Source organism: Python bivittatus, unplaced genomic scaffold (assembly GCF_059951505.1).
Source record: "Python bivittatus isolate LINGU-HERP-01145 unplaced genomic scaffold, Pbiv_v1 ctg000650_np1212, whole genome shotgun sequence".
Lineage (NCBI taxonomy): Eukaryota > Metazoa > Chordata > Lepidosauria > Squamata > Pythonidae > Python > Python bivittatus.
Window position 1 is genome coordinate 2,149,256 of NW_028277093.1, and position 26,414 is coordinate 2,175,669.

Below are 26,414 nucleotides of genomic sequence, written 5' to 3' on the forward strand. Positions count from 1 at the left end.
TCCCTTTGAGAAAGAATCTGATCTTTGGACTTCAGTACTGGTCTGTTGTAGAACATGCTATATGAGATCCTGGATGGTTTGCTTTTTTTGTTGTTCTTTAGTCGTTAAGTCGTGTCCGACTCTTCGTGACCCCATGAACCATATTGCACCAGGCCTTCGTGTCCTTCACTGCCTCCCTGAGTTTGCTCAGTTTCATGCTCATTGCTTCAGTGATGCTATCTAACCATCTCATCCTCTGCCGTCCTCTTCTTCTTTTGCCTTCAATCTTTCCCAGCATCAGGGTCTTCTCCAAAGAGATCTCTCTTCACAAAGTATCTGAGCTTGAGCTTCATTATCGATCCTCCCAATGAGCAATCAGGGTTGATTTCCTTTAAGATTGACTGGTTTGACCTCCTAGCAGTCCAGGGGACTCTCAAGAGTCTTCTCCAGCACCACAGTTCAAAGGCATCAATTCTTCGGCACTCAGCCTTCTTTATGGTCCAGCTCTCACAGCCATACATTACTACCGGAAAAACCATAGCTTTGACTATGCGGATCTTTGTCGGCAAGGTGATGTCTCTGCTTTTTAATATGCTATCTAGGCTTGCCATAGCTTTCCTCCCAAGGAGCAAGCGTCTTTTAATTTCATGGCTGTAGTCTCTGTCTGCAGTGATCTTGGAGCCCAAATAAATGAAGTCTGTTACTGCTTCCATTTCTACTCCTTCTATTTGCCAGGAATTGATGGGTCCAGATGCCATGATCTTAGTTTTTTAATGCTGAGTTTCAAGCCAGCATTCGCACTCTCCTCTTTCACCCTCATCAAGAGGCTCTTTGGTTCTTCTTCACTTTCTGCCATTAGGGTGGTATCGTCTGCATATCTGAGGTTGTTGATGATTCTCCCTGCAATCTTAATTCCGGCTTGTGATTCTTCCAGCCTGGCATTTCTCATGATGTACTCTGCATATAAGGTAAATAAGCAGGGTGACAGTATACAGCCTTGTCGTACACCTTTCCCTATTTTGAACCAATCGGTTGTTCCATGACCGGTTCTAACTGTTGCTTCTTGGCCCGCATACAGATTTCTCAGGAGACAGGTAAGGTGGTCTGGTACTCCCATCTCTTTAAGAATTTGCCACAGTTTGTTGTGATCCACACAATCAAAGGCTTTTGCATAGTCAATGAAGCAGAAGTAGATATTTTTCTGGAACTCTCGTGTTTTCTCCATGATCCAGCGAATGTTGGCAATTTGATCTCTAGTTCCTCTGCCTCTTCGAAACCCAGCTTGTACATCTGGTAGTTCTCGGTTCATGTATTGCTGAAGCCTAGCTTGTAGGATTTTGAGCATAACCTTGCTAGCATGTGAAATGAGTGCAATTGTGCGATAGTTTGAGCATTCTTTGGCATTGCCCTTCTTTGGAATTGGAACGTAAACTGACCTTTTCCAATCCCGTGGCCGCTGTTGCGTTTTCCAAACTTGCTGGCATATTGAGTGCAGCACTTTAACACCATCGTCTTTTAGTATTTTAAATAACTCAGCTGGAATACTGTCATCTCCACTAGCTTTGTTGTTAGCAATGCTTCCTAAGGCCCACTTGACTTCACTCTCTAGGATGTCTGGCTCAAGGTCAGTGATCACACCAGCGTGGACATCAGGGACATTAAGATCTTTCTTGTATAGTTCTTCTGTGTATTCTTGCCACCGCTTCTTAATCTCTTCTGCTTCTGTTAGGTCCCTGCCTTTTTTGTCCTTTATCATGCCCATCTTTGCACTAAATGTTCCTTTCATATCTCCAATTTTCTTGTAGAGATCTCTAGTCTTCCCCATTCTATTGTTTTCCTCAATTTCTTTGCATTTAAGAAAGCCTTCTTATCTCTCCTTGCTATTCTCTGGAAATCTGCATTCAGTTGCTTATATCTTTCCCTTTCACCCTTGCTTTTCGCATTCCTTCTTTCCACAGCTATTTGTAAAGCCTCATCAGACAGCCATTTTGCTTTCTTGCATTTCTTTTTCTTTGGGATGGTTTTAGTTGCTGCCTCCTGTACAATATTACGGACCTCCGTCCATAGTTCTTCAGGCACTCTGTCTACCAAATCTAATCCTCTAAATCTATTCATCACCTTCACTGTGTACTCACAAGGAATATGATCTAAGTCATAACTGAGTGGTCTAGTGGTTTTCCCTACATTCTTCAATTTAAGCCTAAATTTTGCAGTAAGAAGCTCATGATCTGAGCCACAGTCAGCTCCTGGTCTTGTTTTTGCTGTCTGTATAGAGCTTCTCCAACTTTGGCTGCAAAGTATATAATCAATCTGGTTTCGGTATTGACCATCTGGTGATGTCCATGTGTAGAGTCGTCTCTTGTGTTGTTGGAAAAGAGTGTTTGCTATGACTAGCTTGTTCTCTTGACAGAACTCTATTAGCCTTTGCCCTGTTTCATTTTGTACTCCAAGGCCAAACTTGCCTGTTATTCCGATTATTCCTTGACTTCCTACTTTAGCATTCCAATCCCCTATGATGAAAAGGACATCTTTTTTTGGTGCTAGTTCTAGAAGGTGTTGTAGGTCTTCATAGAAGCGGTCAACTTCAGCTTCTTCAGCATCAGTGGTTGGGGCATAGACTTGGATGACTGTGATATTGAATGGTTTGCCTTGGATACACACTGAGATCATTCTGTCGTTTTTGAGGTTGTACCCCATTACTGCCTTTCCCACTCTCTTATTGACTATGAGTGTAACTCCATTTCTTCTAAGGGTTTCTTGCCCACAGTAGTAGATATAATGGTCACCTGAATTAAATTCACCCATTCCCGTCCATTTCAATTCGGTGATTCCCAAGATGTCGACGTTCAATCTTGTCATCTCATGTTTGACCACATCCAGCTCGCCTTGGTTCATAGATCTTACATTCCAGGTACCTATACAATATTGTTCTTTACAGCATCGGACCTTCTTTTCGCTTCCAGATACATCCACAGCTGAACGTCCTTTCGACTTTGGCCCAGGCACTTCACTCTTTCTGGAGCTACTTGGAATTGCCCTCTGCTCTTCCCCAGTAGTATATTGGACACCTTCCGACCTGAGGGGCTCATCTTCCGGCATCATATCTTTTAGCCTTTTAACATTGTCCATGGGGTTTTCTTGGCAAGGATACTGGAGTGGGTTGCCATTTCCTTCTCCAGTGGACCACATTTTGTCAGAACTCTCTGTCATGACCTGTCCGTCTTGGGTGGCCCTGCACAGTATAGCTCATGGCTTCACTGAGTTATGCAAGCCCCTTCACCACGACAAGGCAGTGATCCATGAAGGGGGGTCTGCTTTTAGAGTGTGTGATTTCTTCCACAATGCAGCAAAAGACTGAACACTCTAAGATTTCTATCCATTATTTATTTTTTCACGTGATTACAGGAATTCCCTATCAAATCTTGGCGACTACATGGACACAGCCATGTTGTTTTCTTCATAGCAGTAGAGAAAACATTTCTCATTGCATTTCCCCAGGTATTTTCACTTCTGAGTTTACCCTACAGTCTTTGAATTCTTCATCCAAGTAGGAACATGCCCGAACCTGCTTAGTTTCCAGAGCTGGGAAACTACAGACAGGCACTGACACTATTCTTTTTGCACTTACCTCTCTCTCCCCAGCACTTTCCTGACAGTAACAACTGTCTGCTCCTTTTACAGACACGTTCAGTAATACAGATTCTGGATCTGTAACTCAAGTTCCAGGAACTGAGATCCAGAGGACTTTTCCTAAGGCTGAAATACCCAGAAAGCCTCCTGAAGCTGAATCACCAGAAATTTCATATACACATTTCCAGTGACGGGAGAATGACCAGGTGACACATTTGTTTTAATTCAGGAGATATCAATTTCTCTACTGGCATATTCTGTCCTTCCTGTTTGCCACTGAGGAGGTCAACCAAAATCCCGAACTGCTATCCAATCTCACTCTTGGGTACGATGTATATGATATCTGTCATGATATAAGGATGACCTATGAGGCCACAACAGACCTTCTCTCAATTGGACAAGCAAATATTCCCAACTACAGCTGTGGAAGAAGGAGCAATCTGTTGACCATGATTGAAGGGGTGGATTCAGATACTTCTAAGCAGATTTCAATCTTGTCAAGCATCTACAAGATCCCACAGGTATGAATCAAGGAAGGCTGAGATGGGGAAAATTGTTAGATTTGTTAATGTCAAAAGGGGCATGGAAAAGATTGACGTTCATTTCTGCTTAAGAAAGGACAGAATTGCAACCAGTCAAAGATAGGAGTGGAATGGGCACTACGTATCTCCCTTGTCTTTGTGGATCTTCCCCAGATCCAGGGTACTCCTATCCACAGTGGTGGTTCTTGAGAAAGTCAGAAAGAACAGGAAACCGTGTCACGCCCTCAAATGCTTCATTTGAAATGATTAGACTCAAAAAGAAGTGGAGTGAGAGGAAAAGAGAAAGGAGTGAGATCCATTTTTTAAAGTTGTGTGCAAGAAGTTGGTCTATCCTTCCCATTCAAACCAGGTGGAACGTCCCTTCCTAGAGACCTTTCTGGAAATACCATTTGTGACTCAGGTTCCAGTGATGGAAAATCAGGGACACAAAGACCAGCCTGCCTTTTGCTCATTCCCAGGGCAATGATCCAGGGACAATGAGCAATCCATCCAGTGGGTTTGGGCAAAGGAAGGGAGGAACATTTTTAGTTTTCTTGTCAATGTAAACTCACAAATTTGAACCAACCCATGAATCAAATTCAATTGGCCTTGGATACTGTCACTTTTTTATTTTTGGGAATGAACACACACATGTACCCAGAGCCATGCATGCATGCGGGGGGAAATCTGTTTAAAAATGCATGAAAATGAAAAAATAAAAACCTGATATTAAGAGGAACTCAGTACTCTAGTAAAAAAGTATATTGGAGCAGCAACACTATTCCAGTGCAAAGCTTCTTTTTAAATAATCAGAGAGAAGAATGGGAATGAGATACTCTGATTGTGTGTAAAGAAAAGGAAGAGAAACCAAAGCTTTCTTTTCCCTTCCTTTGCTGCTCCTGCTTCCCCTCTTCCCATATTTGAAGGTAAGAGGGCTTAACCTGGAGAGCTTCCAAGGTGCCAAAATGCATATCTCATCTGGAGGCATCTTCCTGTCTCTCTTACCTTCATGCCCATCTCTCTGGGCATCCCCTTCTCTTTCCTTCATTAGGTCAGTTACGGTTTTGTTTCTGAAGGTCTGAATGAGAAAACTCAGTTCCCATTCATCTACCGGATGGTGCCCAGAGAAGAACATCTCTACCAGGTGATTGCCAAATTGCTCCTGCATTTTGGATGGAACTGGGTTGGCCTCCTTGCTCCAGACACTGAAAACGGAGGAAGGTTCATGAGGACGTTGACTCCAATCCTAAACAGGAATGCAATTTGCTCTGCTTTCTCCCTGATGATCTCAGGACTGACAATGGAGGCTGACCTATTGCCCCTGGAAATATTTAACATGTGGAACAATGTCAGTGTCTTAATTTATTATGGGGAGATACGTTTCTTCTACAGTACAATTAAAAGGTTACATGATAGAGTGGTAAAATATAACGTACCCACTGGGGGCAAGATCTGGATCACAACAGCTTTGTGGGACCTCAAATTGTACTTGTCTTATGAGGTCCTGTCTTCTGGGCAAATACATGGCTTTTTTTCTTTTGTACTTGATCAGCATAAAAAGGCAAAAAATGTTAGTTTTCGAGAATTTTTACATGACATGGAACAGTTGTTTCTAAAGGCCTTTAAATGTTCACTATTAAAGCACAGATTGTCTGTCAAAGGGAGGATAAGGTGCAAGGAGAGCATTCTGGAGACTCCACCAGAAGAGTTTGTTGAAACCACTCTGTCCCTCGACAGGGACAGTATTTACAATCTTGTCCAGGCTGTAGCACGTGCCATTGATGCCGGAAGTTCCAGCAGATCCAGAAGGATGAGAACTGGCAGTGAGAAGAGACTGCAACCATCAAGGATTCAACCATGGCAGGTATGGCTTTCCCATGAGAGAACTCTCTGCTGAACATGGTAGCCAATTCTTGATGTCTAATCCAGGTATTGAGGTAAGTCTGGATGTCCTCGTGGGGTGAAGCTTTCAAACTTTCCAACAAGCTCCATTTTGGAATCTCCCTAGAGGAAGATCAACTGTTGGTGTTTCCTGGGCTGAATCTATACATCATTAGGACAAATGATTCATACTTACAATGCAGAATACGTGCTCAAGCTCATCCTCCTGAGGCTTCTTCCCTTTCTGATGCTTCTTCCCAGAGACTTTTTACATTCCTACATTCAGAGACCTGAGATTGTGACTAAGTATGATGAATTTCAAAGTTGCACAGATCTCTTTTTCTCTTGTTGGATGCAGAACATCTTCTGGGCATTGTGATATTGTCCTAAAAGGACTGAAAGTAACAAAAAGAGAATAACATTGGTTTGGATGATAAGATTGTCTTGTGACATGAACTAGAGCAGCTATTTCCAACCTTTTTCTGTATGTGAACCATTACATCGTCACCATGTAATCATCACCATTACATCGTCAGTTTGAGACCCACCACAGATGCCAGAGGTTGATGCCTCTGAATGTCTCTTCTTAGATGGTGGCAGTGGGGTCCCAAAGTCAATTAAGTTTATTTTTTAAAAATAAATGAAGTGGCTGAAATTTTGAGATTTCAGCAACAATGTCAAAATTACATAAGATTCCAAGTGAAATCATTTTGTATATTTTAGATGATAGATTTTAGACTTTGGACTGAATGGTCTTACAACCAGCCCTGAAGTGGCATCTAAGTCTGTACATCTAGAGGGGAACTATTCACTCTGTTGTAACTTTTCTCTTCTATTAGAATATGAATGCCAGGTAATATGGCTCCAACTTAATGTAGGGTGTATAAAGATCAGGGGCGTGCCAATATTCAATTTGAAGATTAAATTCATATTTGATTGAATGTTTGAAAATTGAATTCATTGGCTCCAAACTGTTCTTGTCAATTGATGATTCTGTGCACACATAGAAATATTTATCTCTACATCTGATCGGTTATATTAGACAATTTGATTTGGATGGCAAAGTCCTGTTGGTTCAATAATCCAAGTTAAGTCAGAAATGTTAACCAAATTGAAATGAAACTCAAACTGAATTACCATTTCGACTTAGATTTAACTGATTTGCACACACCCCAGAAATATTCATGAATAGATTCACTTCATTCCCCTCCCAAAAAGATGCCCTGATATTAAAGTAATTGTGATGAAATGGACTATTGCTTCTTCCCAAAATGTCCCTGAAGCATCCTATCTAGTTGTGTTCAAAGGTACAATTGAATGATACTCATAAAATTGCTGTTTCTGTGCAAAATTAAGACAGGCATCTCATGACTCTTCCCTCAAACTCAGAAAGGGAAAAAGTGGATGCAGCCACCCCTGCAGATTCCAAGAACCTGGAACTATCAGTTCTGCAATGGGTAGGTCTGGCATGAGTACTTTTACTATTTCTTGATCAATAGCATTTTGTACCACCCCGATCAGATGACACCCACTGATGGACAATGTTACCATAATGTACCTAATTACTCAACATCCTCTGCTAGGCATTACCATCCAAGGACCGTGTTGAGAGACAGCTGTTGAGTGATCTGCTTAACCGCAGGAATGAGGGGACCAAGCATATCCCTGGTGGCATCTTGGGGCTCCCACCATTGGGAAGACCTGGCTTCTGGCCCATGCTTCCTCTCTTCACCTGGGGGCAGGAAACTAAGCTGGTCTCGTCTTGATCCCATTGGCTACTTCATTCTGGACAAGATGTTCTCTAATGTAACTTGGATAGAAGATATTGGGGCTTCCAGGGGAAGATGTTGGACTGAAGGCAGCCCCTCAGACAAGTTGACGTGTGCAGCATTTTACCAGGGAGCCCTAAGCAGATCAGCTCCTACGATCCTCTCTGGATCAAAGAGAGAGACGTGAGATCACCCGAGCTGTTTCTCCTTACGGTTGCTCCTCTTCCTCATGAAGGGACTGCAAGACAGTGATCTCGGGTGGGAGGAAGGAAACCGGGAGACAGGGGCATTTGCCATATTTGCTCCAGCTACAAACGGAGCCTTTCAAAGGACACTGAGTTTGTGCTTTGGTAACTGTTTTGGAAATGGCCTATTAAGTGTTTCAAAGAAGTTAGACACTTGCAGAGTGACAAAGCTGGAAATACCAAGTGAGTTGCTTTCAATTCTCAATATAAGAACATGAAGAACCATTTTTATATTCTCTAAGAACTTAAGAAGCAAAACGTAAGACAAGATTTTCGCTATAAAACATTTTAAGGGCTCAGAAAATGTTGGAGTTTTGGACTTTGAATATAAGACTTTGAATTTTTTTTAAATAAATGTATGTGTGTGGGAAAGAAAAATTGTTTTTTACATTGGAGTTATAAGACAAGCAAATTATAATGGCGCTCAGAGACATCTTTGAAGAGCTGCGTAGCGACCTGTGTCATGAAATGTCAGCTATGTTGTGTCTTTTGAGAATGATTTCTTCTCAAGCGAAGATGTTACAGAATGAGATATGCAGCAAAATTTACTTGAGGAAAATATGAATGAGGTTGTGAACCAGAATCTGTCATCAGATATAGAGAGAAAACTGGATGAGGTTTTAAAAATCAAGAAGGAAATAAAAATGATAATCCCAGAGAGCAGTTGGAATAATTTCCTTTTGTTGGATGTACAAAAGAGACTGTTTAACGTGCTAAAGGAATTTGTGAAAAGGATCAACAGTCATCCAAATGGATTGCAGAGAAAGGCTGCCCTGTATAGAAGAAAAAAGGAGAACAAAGTCAGTTTATTCGACCAGGGATAAAATGGGATATGTTGTTATTCTGGGTGGCTCTTTCTCGATTTATTGATATCTTCATTAGAAAAATGTGCTGTAGTGGATTTGCTTACATTTAATATGATGTAAAAATCTTTTCCCCTATAGTTACTTTATGTCATCCTAATTTTATAGTACTTAAACAGGCTTTGCATTTAACTGTTTCTCTTTCTTCAAAGTAAGGAGTTTGGAGAATTTGTCTTTTTAAAGGAGATTTTTTTTTAATGTTAAATTTTATTCTTCTGTTTATATTTGGATCCTGGGATTACTTTATTTTCATGAAATGTGGATGTGCTTATAGTTTAGAGTGGAGATCTGGAAAGTGCATTTGAGTGGGATCAGTAGCTATTTGGAATGTTGTGTATTGGAGCTTGTCTTTTGTAAAGGAGAAATGGTCTCTCTTTGTCATGTTAAACCTGGGGGGGGAGGTATTTTGTTTATATTAGGATATTGGGACCATTTTATGCCTTTTAAAAGGGATTTTGCTACAGTTAAGAGCTGAGATGTGGAATGTTGAGTTTTATATGTTAATTAAAGTGAATATCTTAGAGCTTTTTTGGATCTTTTGCCGGTAGCTGCACTGAAGATGTTACTTATTTGATTTGCCTATTGTTAAGAAATGTATTATGGGATAAAGAGTTTTATATTTGTTAGCTATGATGAGGGTGGGAAGTCACTTTCTTAAAGGGGGGAGGGTTTTTTTAATACTTTTTTTCTTTTTTACTTGCATTTCTTCTCTTTTTTTCTTATAGTTTATACTATCTATTATTGTTTTATTCAAAGCTTTTAATAAAATAATTTCAAGGATAAAAGATATCCACGTTGCTTTCCTGTTTTCTGGAAACTGTTGTTTTCCCTGTTGTTTTAGCTCCACTCCTTCTTAGGAGATGCCCACTTCTACAATACTTCCATGGATGGAATATATTTGGATGAGAAAGGGGAGCTGAAAGGAAAATTTGATCTTGTGAAGTGGGTGGCATTTCCCAATGAGTCCATACGTGCCACGAAGTTTGGGAAAGTAAACCAATGTTGGGGGTCCTCAGAGATGGATCTTACCCTCAGCCAGGATGAGGGGTCCAGGCAGTTTAGGCAGGTAGGTGCAATCGGTTCTTCTCACTTGCCCTCAAGTCTAATAAATTCTAATCCGTTCCTGTTTCAGATATGTAAATATGGGAGGGATGACTCCCATTTTTCTGAAAATCTGAAAATCAAGTTGTGACCTTAAATCTCTGTTTGCAGCCTTGCAGTCTGAGAAGGGAACAGAAAAGGACACTAAAATTGTAACAGCGTTCCCAACACCTACTGCCAGTCCTTCCACCATATTCTTTGATTCAGAGAGTAATACTAATGTCTGGGTTCACACATGGCACTAGGCCATGATGTGTGTCTTTCCTTCTGGCTTTGTGCTCCCAGGGAATTCTGCTTCATTTACAAGATTTTGCCTTCCATAGAACTCAATTTCATCCTCCTTTCTAAATTTCTCTGATCTCTTGGAAAACCAGCTAAGCTTGCAACTCCTGCAATGATCAAGTTAATACAGAGGAAGAGCTGCCATTCTGCATAGTTCTCTACAGAACCATTTCTAATCTTGAGAATCAGGGACAGAGAATGGAGGGAAAACACACATGAGATGGAAATAATGTGAAAATGATGATTGCTTCTACTAAGGGTAGGATGGAGAAAATTATTCCCAAAATCGAGGAGTTCAAAGGGGCCCTTGAATACATTTATTCTTCTTACCTCTGGGTTTCATGCCCAGCCACAGGGTTTCCTCCTCTGTTTCACACCCTTCCTCATCGAAAGTTGCCTCGAATATCTAACCCACTTTGCCTCATTTTCTCCTTTTTGCTAGGCCCTCCCTCCATCTAGGTGTACTGGAAGGTGCCGCCCTGGACAAGCCAAGGTGGTCCTGGAAGGAAAGCCCCTTTGCTGCTACAGCTGTTCCATGTGTGCGGAAGGGACCATCTCCACTCAGGAAGGCAAGTGTCTCCTGGAGAAGGAGCAGGACTTTGTGAACTTCACTCAGATTCCTTAAGGATATTCTGATTTTTTTCAAATCCTGGCCACAGGGGCTTAACTGAATTAGCTGTTGTCAAATATGAACTGAATGTGAGCTCCATCCATTACATTTCTAGTCCTTCTCTCATCTAAGCAATTTTCCGGGTCTGCTTATCTACCAAGATCCTTCATTACACAGATTCAAGCCAGGTTCTGTTTCTTCCATACCTTCTCTTCCCTGAAATTCCCAACTGAAATCCCCCTGAAATGGGAATGCCAGGATTGGACTTAGCATTTTCTAGAGGTCCTCCATGATTATTAATAAATGAAGGGTGTACAAAGGCTACATAGAGAAGAAAAAGGCCCATAGAAGAGATACCATTAAAGTCCAATTGGCAAATTAATAATGAACATAGTCAAGCAATGGGACTGAAATCAGCCAGATCAATAATCTCTTATCTTCTGAAAGATTACAGAGAATCCAGGCATTTCGGCTGGGTCCCTTGAGAACGACCAGAGAAGTGAGATGCGATCATGTGCTCAAGTGGAAATACTTCCTTATCTCTATTCCTTCCAAAGCTGGCCCTAAATTGTCGAAATCTCCTCAGGTCTGCTACTGTCAAAATGCACATTCTGAGGACCAGACAATGCAATCAGGGTGGAAAAGATGGTATAGATAGACGGCATAAATATCCTAAACCCTCATCTGCTTTCTTTTCAGATTCAGACGACTGCAAGAAATGTCCTGATGATCAGCATCCAAATAAGGCCCAAGATCGATGTATCCCCAAGATCCAAACCTTCCTGTCCTACAAAGAACTTCTGGGGATCGTCCTGATTTCTCTTGCCCTATTCTTCTGCTTAATTGCAGCCTTTGTCTTAGCCATATTCATTAAATTCCTGGAAACTCCTTTAGTCAAAGCCAACAATCAAGATCTCTCCTTTGTCCTCCTTGTCTCTCTCCTCCTTTCCTTCTTGTCCTCCTTCCTTTTCATTGGTCAGCCAAGGACTGCCGCTTGCCTCCTCCAACAAACTGTCTTTAGCATCATATTTTCCATTGCCGTCTCTTCCGTGTTGGCCAAAACAGTCACGGTGGTGCTGGCCTTCTTGGCGACAAAGCCCGGGAGCAAGGTGAGGAGATGGCTGGGGAAGAGCTTGGCCAACTCCATTATTCTTTCTTGTTCTGGTATCCAAGTTGTCATCTGCACATTCTGGCTGGGAACCTCTCCTCCATTTCCTGAGTCTGACATGCACTCCCAGCCCGGACAGATCATCCTGCAATGCAACGAAGGCTCTGTCCCCATGTTTTATGGGGCCCTCGGCTACATGGGCTTCCTAGCTGCCGTCTGCTTCATGGTGGCTTTCCTGGCCAGGAACCTGCCTGGGGCCTTCAACGAAGCCAAGCTGATCACCTTCAGCATGCTGGTCTTCTGCAGCGTCTGGGTCTCCTTCGTGCCCTCCTACCTGAGCACCAGGGGCAAGTACATGGTGGCCGTGCAGGTCTTCTCCATCTTGGCCTCCAGTGCTGGCCTCTTGGGCTTCATCTTCATCCCCAAGTGCTACATTATCATTCTGAGGCCAGATCTAAATACAAAGGAGCAGCTGACGGCGAAAACTGGAGATGGCTTGAAAGTGAAGGCTAAATAACTGCAGCAGACTTACTGCTGGACCTGTGTTCATTTAGCCATTTAATGTCTGCTAGGTATGCATTATTCTACTTGTGGTGGTGAGGAAGTAGATTTGCTCTACATAGTGCTAAAAGGAATCACTGCTTCACCTTCTGCAAGCCATTTTACCTGCTCCCTTCTTTCCCCATTGAGGGTACAGGGGGATCATAGCTAAGTTTCCACTCCAGCTTGGTGGACTGAAGCCTTGCAAGGGTTGCTCTGCCCAAACTCAGCCAAGTCTGTCCCATTTGGAGAAGATCCTGGGCAGTCAAGACAGAGCAGAACCTGCAGGCAATTCCATGGGAGATGAATACAAAGGAGCATCACTACAAGAGATCTCCCTGAGGCTGAAAATGTTAAGGGACTGTTTCCAAGCATGACTCATGAAACGCAGGTGGATGTTTCTGTAATGGGCTGTGAGAATAACCTTGAGAGATCGGAGGAAGAGCCACAGCCTGGGCAATGGTTTGGTAAGAGAAATCTGAGTCCAAAGCAGGAATGTAATTGGAGAAACATGTCAGACCTGACCCTCCCCAGTTCTCTTTACGATAAATGCAGGGAGGGGGGACGCACATTCAGAGTTGCAGGATTCAGTTACTGGAATACTGTAATAAAAGTAGTTTTAGTCTTCATGACTTTGGTGTTCAAGTCTGGTCTACCTCGAAGGGCTGATGGTTTCAATGCCAGTCTTATTTGGGGAAAAGGCCATTAGCCCTTCAGTTTCCCATTCTTTGAAAAAGAGGTTCAAACAATCCATTAAGGTTGTCTTAATGAATTCACTCATAGGAGGCAGAGGTTTTGCTTATTCAGTTTTAAAGGTTCTGTATCGTAGCTGTTTCTTTCTTGACATAAAACCTGATTAATGAAATCTTGTGTGAATCTTGCTTCTCTGGTCATGTGCTGCTCTTAGGGGTTTGACACATGAGCAGGAAACACAACTCTTGGGAACAATTCATGCACGGCTGTAAATATTTTCCAGATAGGGAGTGTAAGTGTTTAAATATATCTTCTTTCACACACAGAGCATTTGAAAGCCACATATGTTAGAATCCATAGCCTGGAGGGAGATTGTTGAATTATATGGAAGAACAAGAAAATGGGGAAACAAATCGTGCTATGTTCTGAATAAATGTGATCCAGGGAAATGAAATTATTCTGCTAGTTGAAAGAACAGGTGGATGGGAATGAGAAGTATAGAAAAAAACGATTGGGCCATTCAGACTGATAAGCAAATGGGAACGCTGACCATGATGAGCAGAGAGTCAGTGGCTGAGGTGCTGGACTGGAAGTCGGGAACCCTGGTTCTGGTCCTCCCTTTGGCATGGAAGCCAGCTGGGTGACCTTAGCCAAGTCACTCCAAGGTCCATCGGGCTTTATAGTTAAAACCACCAGTCTGAAGGTGACTTACATCAGCACGCAGGAGAGATTCTTGTTCTTCCACCAGCCCTTGCAGAATGTATGAAAGTGGGGAAAGAGGTTTATTATAGGTTTGCTGGTTCAGAGAAAGCATATGATAAAGAAAACAGGCTTGAATTAAGGCATGGTAAGATAAACATGGAAAGCCAGATTCTTTTTTTTATAATAATTTAATTAGAGTTTTCTAATATAAAGATAAAAACTAATACAAACTAAGGAAATTATAAAGAGTAAAGAAAGAAAAATGAGAAATGCAAAGAGATAGAGAAAAGAAAAGAAAAAAGGGAAAGATATATAAAAGATGACTTCCCCCTCCCTCCACACAAGTATAAACACAGTGGTACAAGGGCTTAATGACGCTGGAGTTTGCCAGTCAGGAATGGTCGGCATTCCAGTGGTTCGGGCCCGGCTCCGTGGGACGGGGTAAGCTTATGTCCCTTGTCCTAGCTCCTGCCCACCCAGCAGTTCGAAAGCTATTCCATCTGCGAGTAGATAAATGGGGAGTCCCGTTTAGCTGGGAGGAACCGGTGGTGCTGCGCAGGGAAGCAAAATACTGGTGCTGGCCGAACTCTGAATGCAACCGGCATGAGCGACGATCGATGCGAGCCGTGAGAAAGATCTACGGAGGAGGAAAAAAGCCCGGATGACCCCCTAGCGACTCCTGCTGGTCACATAGCATAATAGATATAGCACTAATTGTAAGATTTGTCACTGTTAGGTTTATATATATACTTTGTGAGCCGCCCAGAGTTCCCCATTGGGGGGAGATGGGTGGAGAATAAATCCAAGGTATGTATAAATAAATAAATAAATAAATAAATAAATAAATAAATAAATGAAATAAACAATTTCGGTAATTTAACCCCTTCTCTAGTATTACATAAAAGAAAAAAACCTCTTCTTTCCATATCTCATCTGTTATCAACAATCAAACTGTAAAAATTCATCTTTCAATCCTAATCAGCAAACGTCTATTAAGAGCTACCAGAAATAATAATATATGTATTTTAACCTTAATCAAAAAATCCATGATATAGTTCAATTTATCACTTTCTCTAAGAAGTAAAGGAAAAGAAATCTCTCCCCACTAATGAATGGATTCTTAAAACCTCATCATTCAGTCCTAGTCAAAAAGAAATGCCATTGATAGCTACCAGAAACCGCACAATATATTTTAACCATGGTCAAATAAGTTCACCTTGTAAACCTTTTTACTTTTAAAAAGCTGGATCTTTAATCCTGTCAACATTTTTTTAAAACTCCAAATCCACATTCAAATCAGCCTCAATTTGTCTTTTCTCCAATGAAATCTGTTGTTCTTCTGCATCCTCTATTATAGTGTCAGACAGTCTTTTCAGTAATTTCTGAATACAAACCAGCTTAATTTCTTCTATAGCCAAGTAGTTTTGTTCCATTGTATTAATGGGTCTCTTCCCCTCTCAATATAAGCAATTCTTCTGTCTGCTTCTCTCAGTCAAGGCCCTTTATCATCTCTTTCTTTTCCCACGGGAGGGTTTCTTACAATTAATCAAATCAAAATCTTCATATATTCTTTTAGTACATTTTAAAGATGCCACAGGAAATATTTTTTCAAGTCCATCTAGACCTTTAACTTTCCAAAATCCACATTCTAGTCTCTTTTTTGCTGTTCAAAAACTAAATCTTTGTTTTAATCCTTCGACTTACACGCGGCTTCTTTCACCCAGGGTAGAACGACATTCTCCCAGTGTAATAAAACTTGCCCTTTGGAAGGTTCTTAACTTCTAAGAAATCCACAGAAAGCAACTTGCTAAAGTAGTTCAGAGAGGAAGAAGGCGAACCCAGTGCCTCTTTGAAAGGCTCCGGAGTGGCTCATACAAGATGATTTTCCCCTCGGCTTCCAGAACTCTCCCCGCTGGAGATCGCTGTTGCCCAAACTCTTCACAGGGCGATTATGTATGGAGCAACTTGTGGGTGATCCTTGTCCTCCCCTTGATCCAGAGAGAGATCCCAAGGAGCCGATCCATTTGCTGGCTCCTCTCTTTGCTGCATTCATCAGCTCCGCAAGAAGCAGAGGTGCCTTCAGTCTGCCATTGCTGTCCCCAGAAACCCTGGAAAGCCAGTTTCTGAGTGGAAGAAGAGCAGCATGTGATGGAAGGAGAGTGTGTTGAAAATCCATGGGGTGCTATCCCAAGCCCCCTCCTTTGACCCTTTATCTGTATAGTTGTATACAGAATATGTCTGTGGGTGAGGAGGATGGGGAGGACATGGAGTCAGGAGCACCAAGTGCCAGCAGTCCTGTGAATGGAGACCCCAGTAGAACTGGAGCCAGTGGCTGTGCTCTTGGCTTGGCAGCCAGCAAGTTCACAGGACCTCTCATCTCTCCTGCTGGCAGGAACCCAGACTCCGAAGGTTCGAAAGGAGTTATTCAGAAGTTCAGCGAAAGCCATTTTAGGAGGGAAGTCAGCACTTTGCCACTTTCCAGAAGGGAGAGCGTCACGTAGGACAGATAAGGAAGGGATGTGAGGATGAGGTTATGCTCCTAGCAACAGAGGTAAGACGTGCCAATGCCAAAGAAGGAGAAATCAGGCTGTGCCTTCTAAGGAAAGCTACAGGTGACTGTTCCAGAACGAAGAAGGCGCAAACGACTTGTTGATACTGACTATAAAAGAGAAGAGCCAGCTGGGTGGAGTGGCTAAGGCAGTCCCGCTCTCTAGCCCAAGGCAGGAGCCACGGCAAAGTCTTCTGAATTCATGCCAGGAAAACGGCAGGGGAATTGCAGGGACGCATCCAGGCAGTCGCCGGGACCCAAAATAAAAGAGTGCTGTGCTTTCTGGCAGGGTTCAGCCACACTCAATGCTCAATGCTTTTGCTTTCTATGCGAATAAGTTTTTGAACGCAGAATTACAGGCTTTGGGTGCTTTGACCTGAGCAAGTAAAGAAGTACAGGGAAAGAATTCTTCCAGCAGAAGTTCAGTCACCAAGGCCTCCCTCCCTCTTCCTCACACACTTCCTCACAAACACACACAGACATACACACCCTCCTCCCCTCTTCTTCACACACATGCACACTTCCTCTCCCTCTTCCTCACACAGACACAACCCCTTCTTCCCTCTTCCTCACTCACATCCACACCCCCTCCTTTCCTCTTCTTCACACACTTCCTCACAAACACACACACAAACATGCCCTCCTTTCCTCTTCCTCATAAAAGGCTCTCACTTATGGTTGAAGCATCCCACAGTCACATGATTGCCATTTGTGAGCTTCCATGCCAGTTTCCCACCAGCAAAGTCAATGGGGAAACCTGCAGCGAAGGTCACAAGTCGCTCTGGTAAGTCTGCCATGTCATCCACTCTCCCCCCACATTCCTGCACTCACACCCTGTCATGCCATCCATTCTCTGACCTTCCTGCACTTGCACACAGCCTCTGCTTGGCCTCCCAAGTTCTACCCCAGCTTCCCCACCTTGTGGCACCCCCTCTATCCCCTGCAGCAGCCCGCGCTCCTTACCTGGGATCCCTGCTTCCAAGGGCAACTGGGACTGCCAAGATTGTCATTACTAACCAATGCAGTCACATGACATTGCACTTTATGACTGCATTGCTTAGCAATGGCAACCCCGTTCCCCACTCCCTCACGTTTGGAATGCTCACCCCAGCACTGGCATAATCAGCAAGAAGAGAATTTATGTTTGTATTTACATTCATTGCAGAGGAAGGAATTACAAAACAGCAAGCTGCACACAGTGTGGAATACACATTGAAAGGAATGCACTAGAACTGGCTGTTTGCCTAGGAGCACTTGCTGCAAGCCGCGTAGGAGGCAAACAAAAGCCTTTCATGTGAAACTGATTAGAGTCTTGTCAATTTCAGGCAGCAGCTGCCTCAGGCCCAAGTGTGCTAATCCACTAAGCTCACAGAGTTGAGCCTCTTAGCACTTTTTAGGGATGTGCAGGGCTGTGCTGTGCTGTGGAGAAAAGGAGCTCAGGAAGAGATCGCTTGTTTAGGTAATCACTCCACTCCATAAGGGGGAGGAAGAAATGAAAAAAATGGGTCAGGTACAGACAACTTGTACTAACTGACTATAATGGCAAATACTTGATTAAGGGAGAGACACTGCAAAGGTCATAAATGCAGGCATTCGCCACAAAGTTACTTTTTCATCACAGTCATAACTCTGAATGGTTATTGTCTGCGGCAGTCATTAAAACAAGGACTACCTGTAAAAAGTTTGACTTATGTCTATTATATACATCTGCTTTTCCAACAAAACACTAGCAAAACACAAAGACATTATACAGAATCAGATGGAAACACGTACACCTCTACTCAAAAATCATTCTCAGTGATACTGTGGGGCTACGAAACACCAACAGAAACTTAACTGCAATCCCAATAACTCATAAGCAAATGACATCACCCGCTGATTGGTGTTTGGGTGTGTATAAAAGTTTACATAGTCCAAATGGCAAATGCACCAGAGTAGTTCATGAACATTAAACCCACAAACAAGATTTCAAACTGAGTCAATAATAAAAGCAATACAAATGTTTGTAAACTAACTAACGAACATACTGATAAAAGCATTAAAGAATAAATTCCTGCTAGAGAGGAGAGAGGAGAGGAGAGAGGAGAGATCTTCACCTGGCATCTAAATAAAGGCAATACAGTCACTAAGTGGATTTTCATCAGGAAAGCATTCCATATTCCATGTGGCACAGCATACACCACACTGCTCAGTCCAATACTAGGGAGAGGAAGGATTTTCCAGACTATGATCTGGTTCCCCACCAGAATGACCAAGTGACCTAAAATTATCAATAAGATGCAATATATAGTCTAATATTGCTTTTCTCCATGCCTTTCTGTATGTCAGCCCTTCAAGGCAGACCAGACTAGGAGTCATGCAGCCCAATATTACTTTTCCTATAAAGCGTTAGTAACAGAATCTTGCAGGTCTGAATGCACTTCCCCCTTCCCTTCCTTTATCTTCATGAGACCTAGGAAGGGTCTCATCTGAAACATTTTCCCAGGTTACAGTTCTGGCCCAGACTTAGATTTCTTTTCTCCAACCATTGTCTTGGTTGTGGCTTTTCCTCCTGTGCCTCAAGGCCATTCTCTCTGTCCACTCCATTGTATCATATGTCAGATTCAGCCAGCATGGCACGGCACGGCAAAAGCGCTGCTCAGCTTCGCCTAGTCAATTTCACCGCCCAGGCGCTAGCAGAGAAAAAGGGGAAGTGAAACCGTGAACTGATTGCTGACAGGTGGTGGCGCTTAACTCAAAACCATAAGCGGATACTTTGTATCAGCACCGGCTTCCCTCAAGCACTGCAGACAAAGGGGAGCACAGAGGCTCGGAAGCAAAGCAATCAGCGCGTGATTGAGAACTCACGGCTTTGCGCACAACAGGAAAACCCCACAAAGGCAACAACAGCACAACCTATAGACAGCAATCAAGAAGACAAAAGAGCCGGACTGAATCTGCCATTTGGGTTAGGGGGGATTACTGCAGGTAATCGGTAACTAACCAATGGGGCAAAACACGGGAACGGGGAAGCTATAAAATACACTGTGAGATGTGCCAAGCCAACCCTGGCTTCGTTTGTACCTACCTACTTTACACTCTAGTAAACTCCTTTGCTGCACTTGCGTGTCACGAGAGTTTCTTTGGAGCTGATCGGGGTAAACCTTACATCATAAAAAGTCCATCTTTTCCTCAAAAGTAAATTCTATTTGTGGCATCAGTCATGCACCTGTATTCACCCAGCGTGGTGCTCTCTGTGTGAGTTTTCTTCTAAGAGAGCATGGCCCCTGCCTGTTCAACTTTCTTCATAAAGAGGAAATATACAGAATGTCAATCAAGCCTTCTTCACTCAGGACTCTCCTCCCTTTTCAGAGAACCTGGGTGGGTTCAGATGACAACTCATGTATTCAACCACTCTATGACAGTCCCTGTCCCACCCACCCAGGTTCTGAAAGCTTGTCTACAATCCATGCACCAAGCACATAGGTTTGCTTCCTGCTGGGCCAAACTAGGTTAAATATTTTTGAAAACCCACTCTGTTTAATATTTTTATTAGATGCTTTTCTGCATTCATGTCCCCCCTTTGAATGCCTGCAAAACCAACGTTGTCTCGGCTGCCCAGGACACCCGCCAAAGGGTTTGTCTCCCCTGCGTGGATGGAGGGGAAGTCCTTTGTGGAGCTGGAGGAATGGAGCTCAAATCTGCAGGAGGGCCTCATATTTACAGGGAGGGGAAATCCGTTGTGGGTCTTGTGTTCCTGCACACCACTGAGAGATTTCCCTCCATCCCCTTCCCTTGCAACCTTCCCTGCACTGACTTTCTGGGGAAGCCAGCACAGAAGATTGCAAATGGTGATCACATGATCGCACGGCACTTGGTAACCAGTCATAAATGCCAGCCAGTTGCTAAGCACCCAAAATACAGCCATGTGACTGTGGGTTGGAACTTCTTGCATGGACTACCTCAAAAAGCTGACAAGTTCTGAATTCCTGGTCGTCTTGTTTCAGAGCAAGAGCAAGATAGACCAACTTGCCCAGCTTAGTTCAGTAATGGATGCCTCAAGGAGAGAGTCTCCCAACTGTAGGTGGCAATGGAAGACCTCTTGGGTGCCAAGTAGACATTCACCCAAAGCAGCTATTCAACAACCCCAGCCCTGGATTTGTAAGCCATCCAGTCTATTGGAGTGGGGGGCCATAACACATTTAAATCTCCTCCTCCTCCTCCTCCTCCTCCTCCTCCTCCTCCTCCTCCTCCTCCAAGTGGAAGAAGAAGCAATATTTAGCCAAACAAAGTTGAGAGATAATTGTGCTGTATCACCTGATGAAGCAAAAACATCCAAAATTAATGTTTTGGGCTTGGATATCACTAAAGGTCATGGCAAACTTGCACAAACACACACACACACACACACAAACCCTGTCTGACTTCACTTTTCAGAAATATGTTTTTCCAGTCGTGCACCTGCTTGGAGCCATGAGGAAACCAATGCTTCTCTCCCTTATAATTATCAAGAACATGGTCTGTTCTCTCTACCAGACCTCAAGGGAGTTTGTCTCCAAATCACACCTGAACATCGAAAGCCACCTGCTGCAACATCCTGCTGAATCTTTCATGGGAAAGCAGATGCCCAAATAAATGTTTCCTTTCAGACCACGGAGAGTTCAGACAGAGATTCAAAGCAGGTAGAGAGACAACTTCTGACTCAAGGTGTGATGTTCCCCCACCACCACTTTGCCCATGAAGCTCTGGGTGATCTCTGCTTTCTGAAGTGCCACCAATAGCTCCCATGAGGAGAGAGCTGCTCCTGCTTTTGCTTCTGCTTCTGCTGCCTGGTGCAGCCAGTGGGAAGAAATGCCCCCTGAATTTCATCAAGGACAGGAATGGGTTGTACAATTATTACCGGCTGGGGGATCTTCACGTGGGTGGGATTGTGCCTGCCTCCCCTACTGTGTTCAAACCAGCAGTCTTCCATGAGCCTCCCAGGACCAGACTTCTTCTGTAAGTCCTCCCTTTTGGTTCTCTTTTCATAAATGCTAAACTTCCCGTTTCTTCAAGGATTCTCACATGTCTTGGTTTTCAGCTAAAGAAATTGCTTCCACCATAATGGTCCTGCCAGAACAATTTTTACTCTGGGACCATAAATGAACAATTAAATTCAATAATTCCTCGTGCTTTCCCTTTGTGGAAGAATCAGATCTTTGGCATTCAATAATCGTCTGTTGTACAACTTGCCATATGAGGTCCTGGACGATTTGCTTTTAGAGTGTGTGGATTTGTTCCACAATGCAGGAAAAGACTGAACATTCTAAGATTTCTATCCATTATTTATTTTTTCACATGATTACAGGAAGTCCCTATCAAATCTTGGTGACTTTATGGACACAGCCATGTTGTTTTCTTCATAGCAGTATAGAAAATGTCATTGCTTTTCCCCAAATTTTGATTTTGAGTTTATCCTACAGTCTTTGAATTCTACTTTGAATTCTTCATTCAGGTAGGAACGTGCCTGACCCTGCTTAGCTTCCAGAGCCAGAAAACTACGGCCAGGCACTGACACCATTCTTTTGTCACCAATTTTTGTCCCCAAGGACTCCACAGTTCAACCCTAAGCTACACATATTCTCTTCTATTCTTTTGCCACTCACCTTTCTCTCCCCAGCCCTTTCCCAACAGTAGCATCCCTGAAGCTCCTGCTCCTCTTGCAGACATGCTCAGCCGTACAGATCCTGCATCTGTACCTCAAGTTCCAGGATCTGAGATCCAAGAGGAATTGCCCTAAGGCTGAAATGCACAGAAAGCCTCTTGAAGCTGGATGACCAGAAATGTCATATATACATTTGTAATGACGGGAGAATGACCAGATGGCACGTTTTAATTCAGGAGACTCCAACTTTTCTACTGGCACATTCTGTCTTTCCTCTTTGCCACTGCGGAGGTCAACCGAAATCCCAAACTGCTATCCAATCTCACTCTTGGGTACGATGTAGATGATTATGTAAGGTTTGCCCCGTTCGACAGAGAAACTCCCGTGACACGTGTGGTTCACAAAAGAGGTTTACTCATGCGTAACGTAGCAGTCACAAGCAAAGCCAGGACTGGCTTGGTACAATTGCATCACTCGTTATATTCCCCCCTTCCCGCGCTTTTTTCCACCCCACGATCGCGTTACCGCTGCGGATTATCGGCCCCCCAATAATCCCTCTTGATTGTCCATGATGGCAGGTTCGGTCAGGGTCCATTGTCCTTGATTGGCAGTCCCCTCCGGCTTGGGCTGGCCCCCCCCCCCCCCGTTACGTGCAAGCCCGAGGGTTCTGTGCTGCGCGACGATCTTGTTTCGCTGCCTGCGGCCCCGTTCATTGTTGGCTCGCGCCGTTATCAGTGTATAGTTAAAGCTTCCGCTGCGGTTTTCCTGTTTGGCTGGGCGCAGGTGGCCCATTAATTAGCGGCGCTTTCAGTTCCTCTTTTCCTCGCTAGCTACCCCAGTGGAGTTCGCGTGGTCTGGCTGCGAGCTTCCCCGAAGCCCCGTGCTGACCGAACCCAACATATGATACCTATCATGATATCAGGATGACCTATGAGGCCACAACAGACCTTCTCTCAATAGGACAAGCAAATATCCCCAATTACAGCTGTGGAAGAAAGAGCAATCTGTTGACAGTGATTGAAGGGGTGGACTCTGATACTTCTAAGCAGATTTCAATCCTGTCAAGCATCTACAAGATCCCACAGGTATGAATCAAGGAAGGCTAAGATGGGGGAAATTCTTAGATTCATCCAAGTCAAAAGGGGCATGAAAAAGATTGAGGTTCCTTTCAGCTTAAGGAAGGACAGAAGTGCAACCAGTCAAAGATAGGAGTGGAATGGGAGCTACATATCTCCCTTGTCTTTGTGGATCTTCCCCAAATCCAGGGTCCTCCTATGCTCAGTGCTAGTTCTTGAGGTGTAACCAAAGAAGCCTCTTCTTGTTCAGTTCTCCTGCCCATTCACAGGAACTCCTCATCTTCTGCCATGAGGAAGACTCCCACCTTCATGGACTCCTAGAAATGGATTTGGCTTGAGCCCATGGAGTCCATCTCCCACTCAGGGTTGAAATCCAGACTTAAACATCCCAAAAGAAAGCTGTCCTCCTTCTGCTTGAACTCCTTCAACCAGGGAAAGCTCACTGCCTCTTCAGCCAACTAGTCAATGGTTGAAACGCTTTTAATATTCAATGATTTGTGAACGTAGTGTAGCTGTAACTGGTCCCTCATTCCATGACCTGAGCTCAGGACCATTGTTCCCTTGGCCACTCTTGAGTGTTTTCAGAATGGTTCATTGACAGCATGAAGCCATAATATGATTTGCTAGGTTTCGGCCGTGAACCAGCCCTTCTGTTGCTCTTCCACATTTCTTGGAGATTTTCTATGGGAAAAAGAAGTCAGATAGAACAGGAAACCCTGCCCTGCCCTCAACTGCTTTGTTTGAAATGATTAGACTCAAAAAGAGGCAGAATGGGAAGATAAGAGAAAGGAATGAGATCCGTTCTTCAAAGGGGTGAGCAAGAAGCTGGTCTGTTCTTCCAATTCAAACCAGGTGGATCATCCCTTCCTAGAGACATTTCTGGAAAAACCATTTGTGACTCAGTTTCCAGTGATGGGAAAATAGGGACACAAAGACCAGCCTCCCTGTTGCACATTCTCAGGGCAATGATCCAGTGAGGATGAGCAATCCATCCAGTGGGCTTGGGGCATAGGGAGGGAGGAATATTTTTAGTTTTCCTGTCAGTGTAAACTCACAAGTTTGACCCAACCCTTGAATCAAAATCAGTTGACCTTCGATAGTATCATTTTTTTTATTTCTGTGAATGAACACACAGATATACACAGAGCCATGGATGCATGTAGGTGGAAATCTGTTTAAAAATGCATGAAAATAAAAATAGGAACGACGTGATGTTAAAAGGAACTCTTGGCAATACTCTAGTAAAAGTATATTTCAGTGGAAAGCTTCTTTTTAAATAATCAGAGAGAAGAATGGGAATGAGATACTCTGTGTAAAGAAAAGGAAGAGAAACCAAAGCTTTCTTTTCCCTTCCTTTGCTGCTCCTGCTTCCCCTCTTTCCATAATTGAAGGTAAGGGGGTTTAACCTGGAGAACTTCCAAGGTACCAAAATGCATATCTCATCTGAAGGCATCTTCCTGTCTCTCTTCCCTTCTTGCCCACCTCTCTGGGCATCCCCTTCTCTTTCCTTCATTAGGTCAGTTACGGTTTTGTTTCTGAAGGTCTGAATGAGAAAACTCAGTTCCCATTCATCTACCAGATGGTCCCCAGGGAAGAACATCTCTACCAGGTGATTGCCAAATTGCTCCTGCATTTTGGATGGAATTGGGTTGGCCTCATTGCTCCAGATACTGACAATGGAGGAAGGTTCATGAGGACGTTGACTCCAATCCTAAACAGGAATTCAATTTGCACCACCTTCTCCCTGATGATCTCAGGACTGACAGTAGAAGCTGACATATTGCCCCTTGAAATATTTAATATGTGGAACAATGTCAGTGTCTTAATTTATTATGGGGAGATACGTTTCTTCTACAGTACAATTAAAAGGTTACATGATAGAGTGGTAAAATATAACGTACCCACTGGGGGCAAGATCTGGATCACAACAGCTTTGTGGGACCTCCAATTGTACTTCTCTTATAGGGTTCTGTCTTCCAGGCAAATCCATGGCTTTTTTTCTTTTGTACTTGATCAACATAAAAAGGCAAAAAATGTTAATTTTCGAGAATTTTTCCATGATATGGAAGAGTTTAGAAAGAAGGCTTTTATTGTCCACATTCAAAACACAGATTGTCTGTCAAAGGGAGGATAAGGTGCAAGGAGAGCATTCTGGAGACTCCACCAGAAGAGTTTGTTGAAACCACTCTGTCCCTGGACAGGGACAGTATTTACAATCTTGTCCAGGCTGTAGCACGTGCCATTGATGCTGTAAGTTCCAGCAGCTCCCGAAGGATGAGAACCAGCAGTGAGAAGAGACCATCAAGGATTCAACCATGGCAGGTATGGCTTTCCCATGAGAGAACTCTCTGCTGAACATGGCAGCCAATTCTTGATGTCTACTCCAAGTGCTGAGGTAAATCTGGATGTCCAGGTGGGGTGAAGCTTTCAAGCTTTCCAATGAACTCCATTTTAGAATCTCCCTAGAGGAAGATCAACTGCTGTTTCCTGGGCTGGATCTATAGATCATTAAGGCAAATGATTCATACTTACAATGCACAATACATGTTCAAACCCATCCTCCTGTGGCTTCTTCCCTTTCTGATGCTCCTTCCTGGAGAGTATTTACATTCCTACATTCAGAGACCTGGGACTGTGTCTAAGTATGATGAATTTCGAGGTTGCACAGATCTCTCTTGCACTTTTTGGATGCAGGCCAAATTACAGGCATTGCCATTTCCAGCCTTTTTCTGTATGTGAACCATTACATCGTCACTTAAACTGAGACCCACCACAGACGCCAGAGGTTGATGCCTCTGAATGTCTCTTCTTAGACGGTGGCAGTGGGATCCCAAAGGCAATTAAATTCATTTTTAAAAAATAAACGAAATGGCTGAAATCTTGGGATTTCAGCAAGAATGTCAAAATCACATAAGTTTCTTATGTGAAATCACATTTTGTGACATTGTACATTTTAAATTTTAGATTTTAGACTGTGGACTGAATGGTCTTACAACCAGCCCTGAAGTGCTCATCTATGTCTGTAGAACTAGACTGAAAACTACTCATTTTGTTTTATCTTTTCTCTTCTATTTTAATATGTATGCAGTGTCAGATGGCTCCAGCTTAACTTAGGATGTATAAAGACCAAGGGTGTGCCAATATTCAATTTGAAGATTAAATTCATATTTGATTGAATATTTGAATGAGACTTCCAAATTGACTTCAATGGCTCTGAACTGATGTGGTCAATTGATGATTCTG

The 26,414-nt window shown here is 43.3% G+C and overlaps 1 protein-coding gene across 1 annotated transcript; it reads left to right on the forward strand.

Moving 5' to 3' along the window:
• The first annotated feature begins 3,968 nt into the window (after positions 1–3,968).
• Positions 3,969–12,506, forward strand: LOC148214492 (vomeronasal type-2 receptor 26-like). The gene is made up of 5 exons (XM_088151361.1): positions 3,969–4,130; positions 5,182–5,994; positions 9,730–9,954; positions 10,714–10,840; positions 11,581–12,506. The coding sequence occupies exons 1-5, from the start codon at positions 3,969–3,971 to the stop codon at positions 12,504–12,506; spliced, it is 2,253 nt and encodes a 750-aa protein (XP_088007487.1).
• The last annotated feature ends 13,908 nt before the right edge of the window (positions 12,507–26,414 follow it).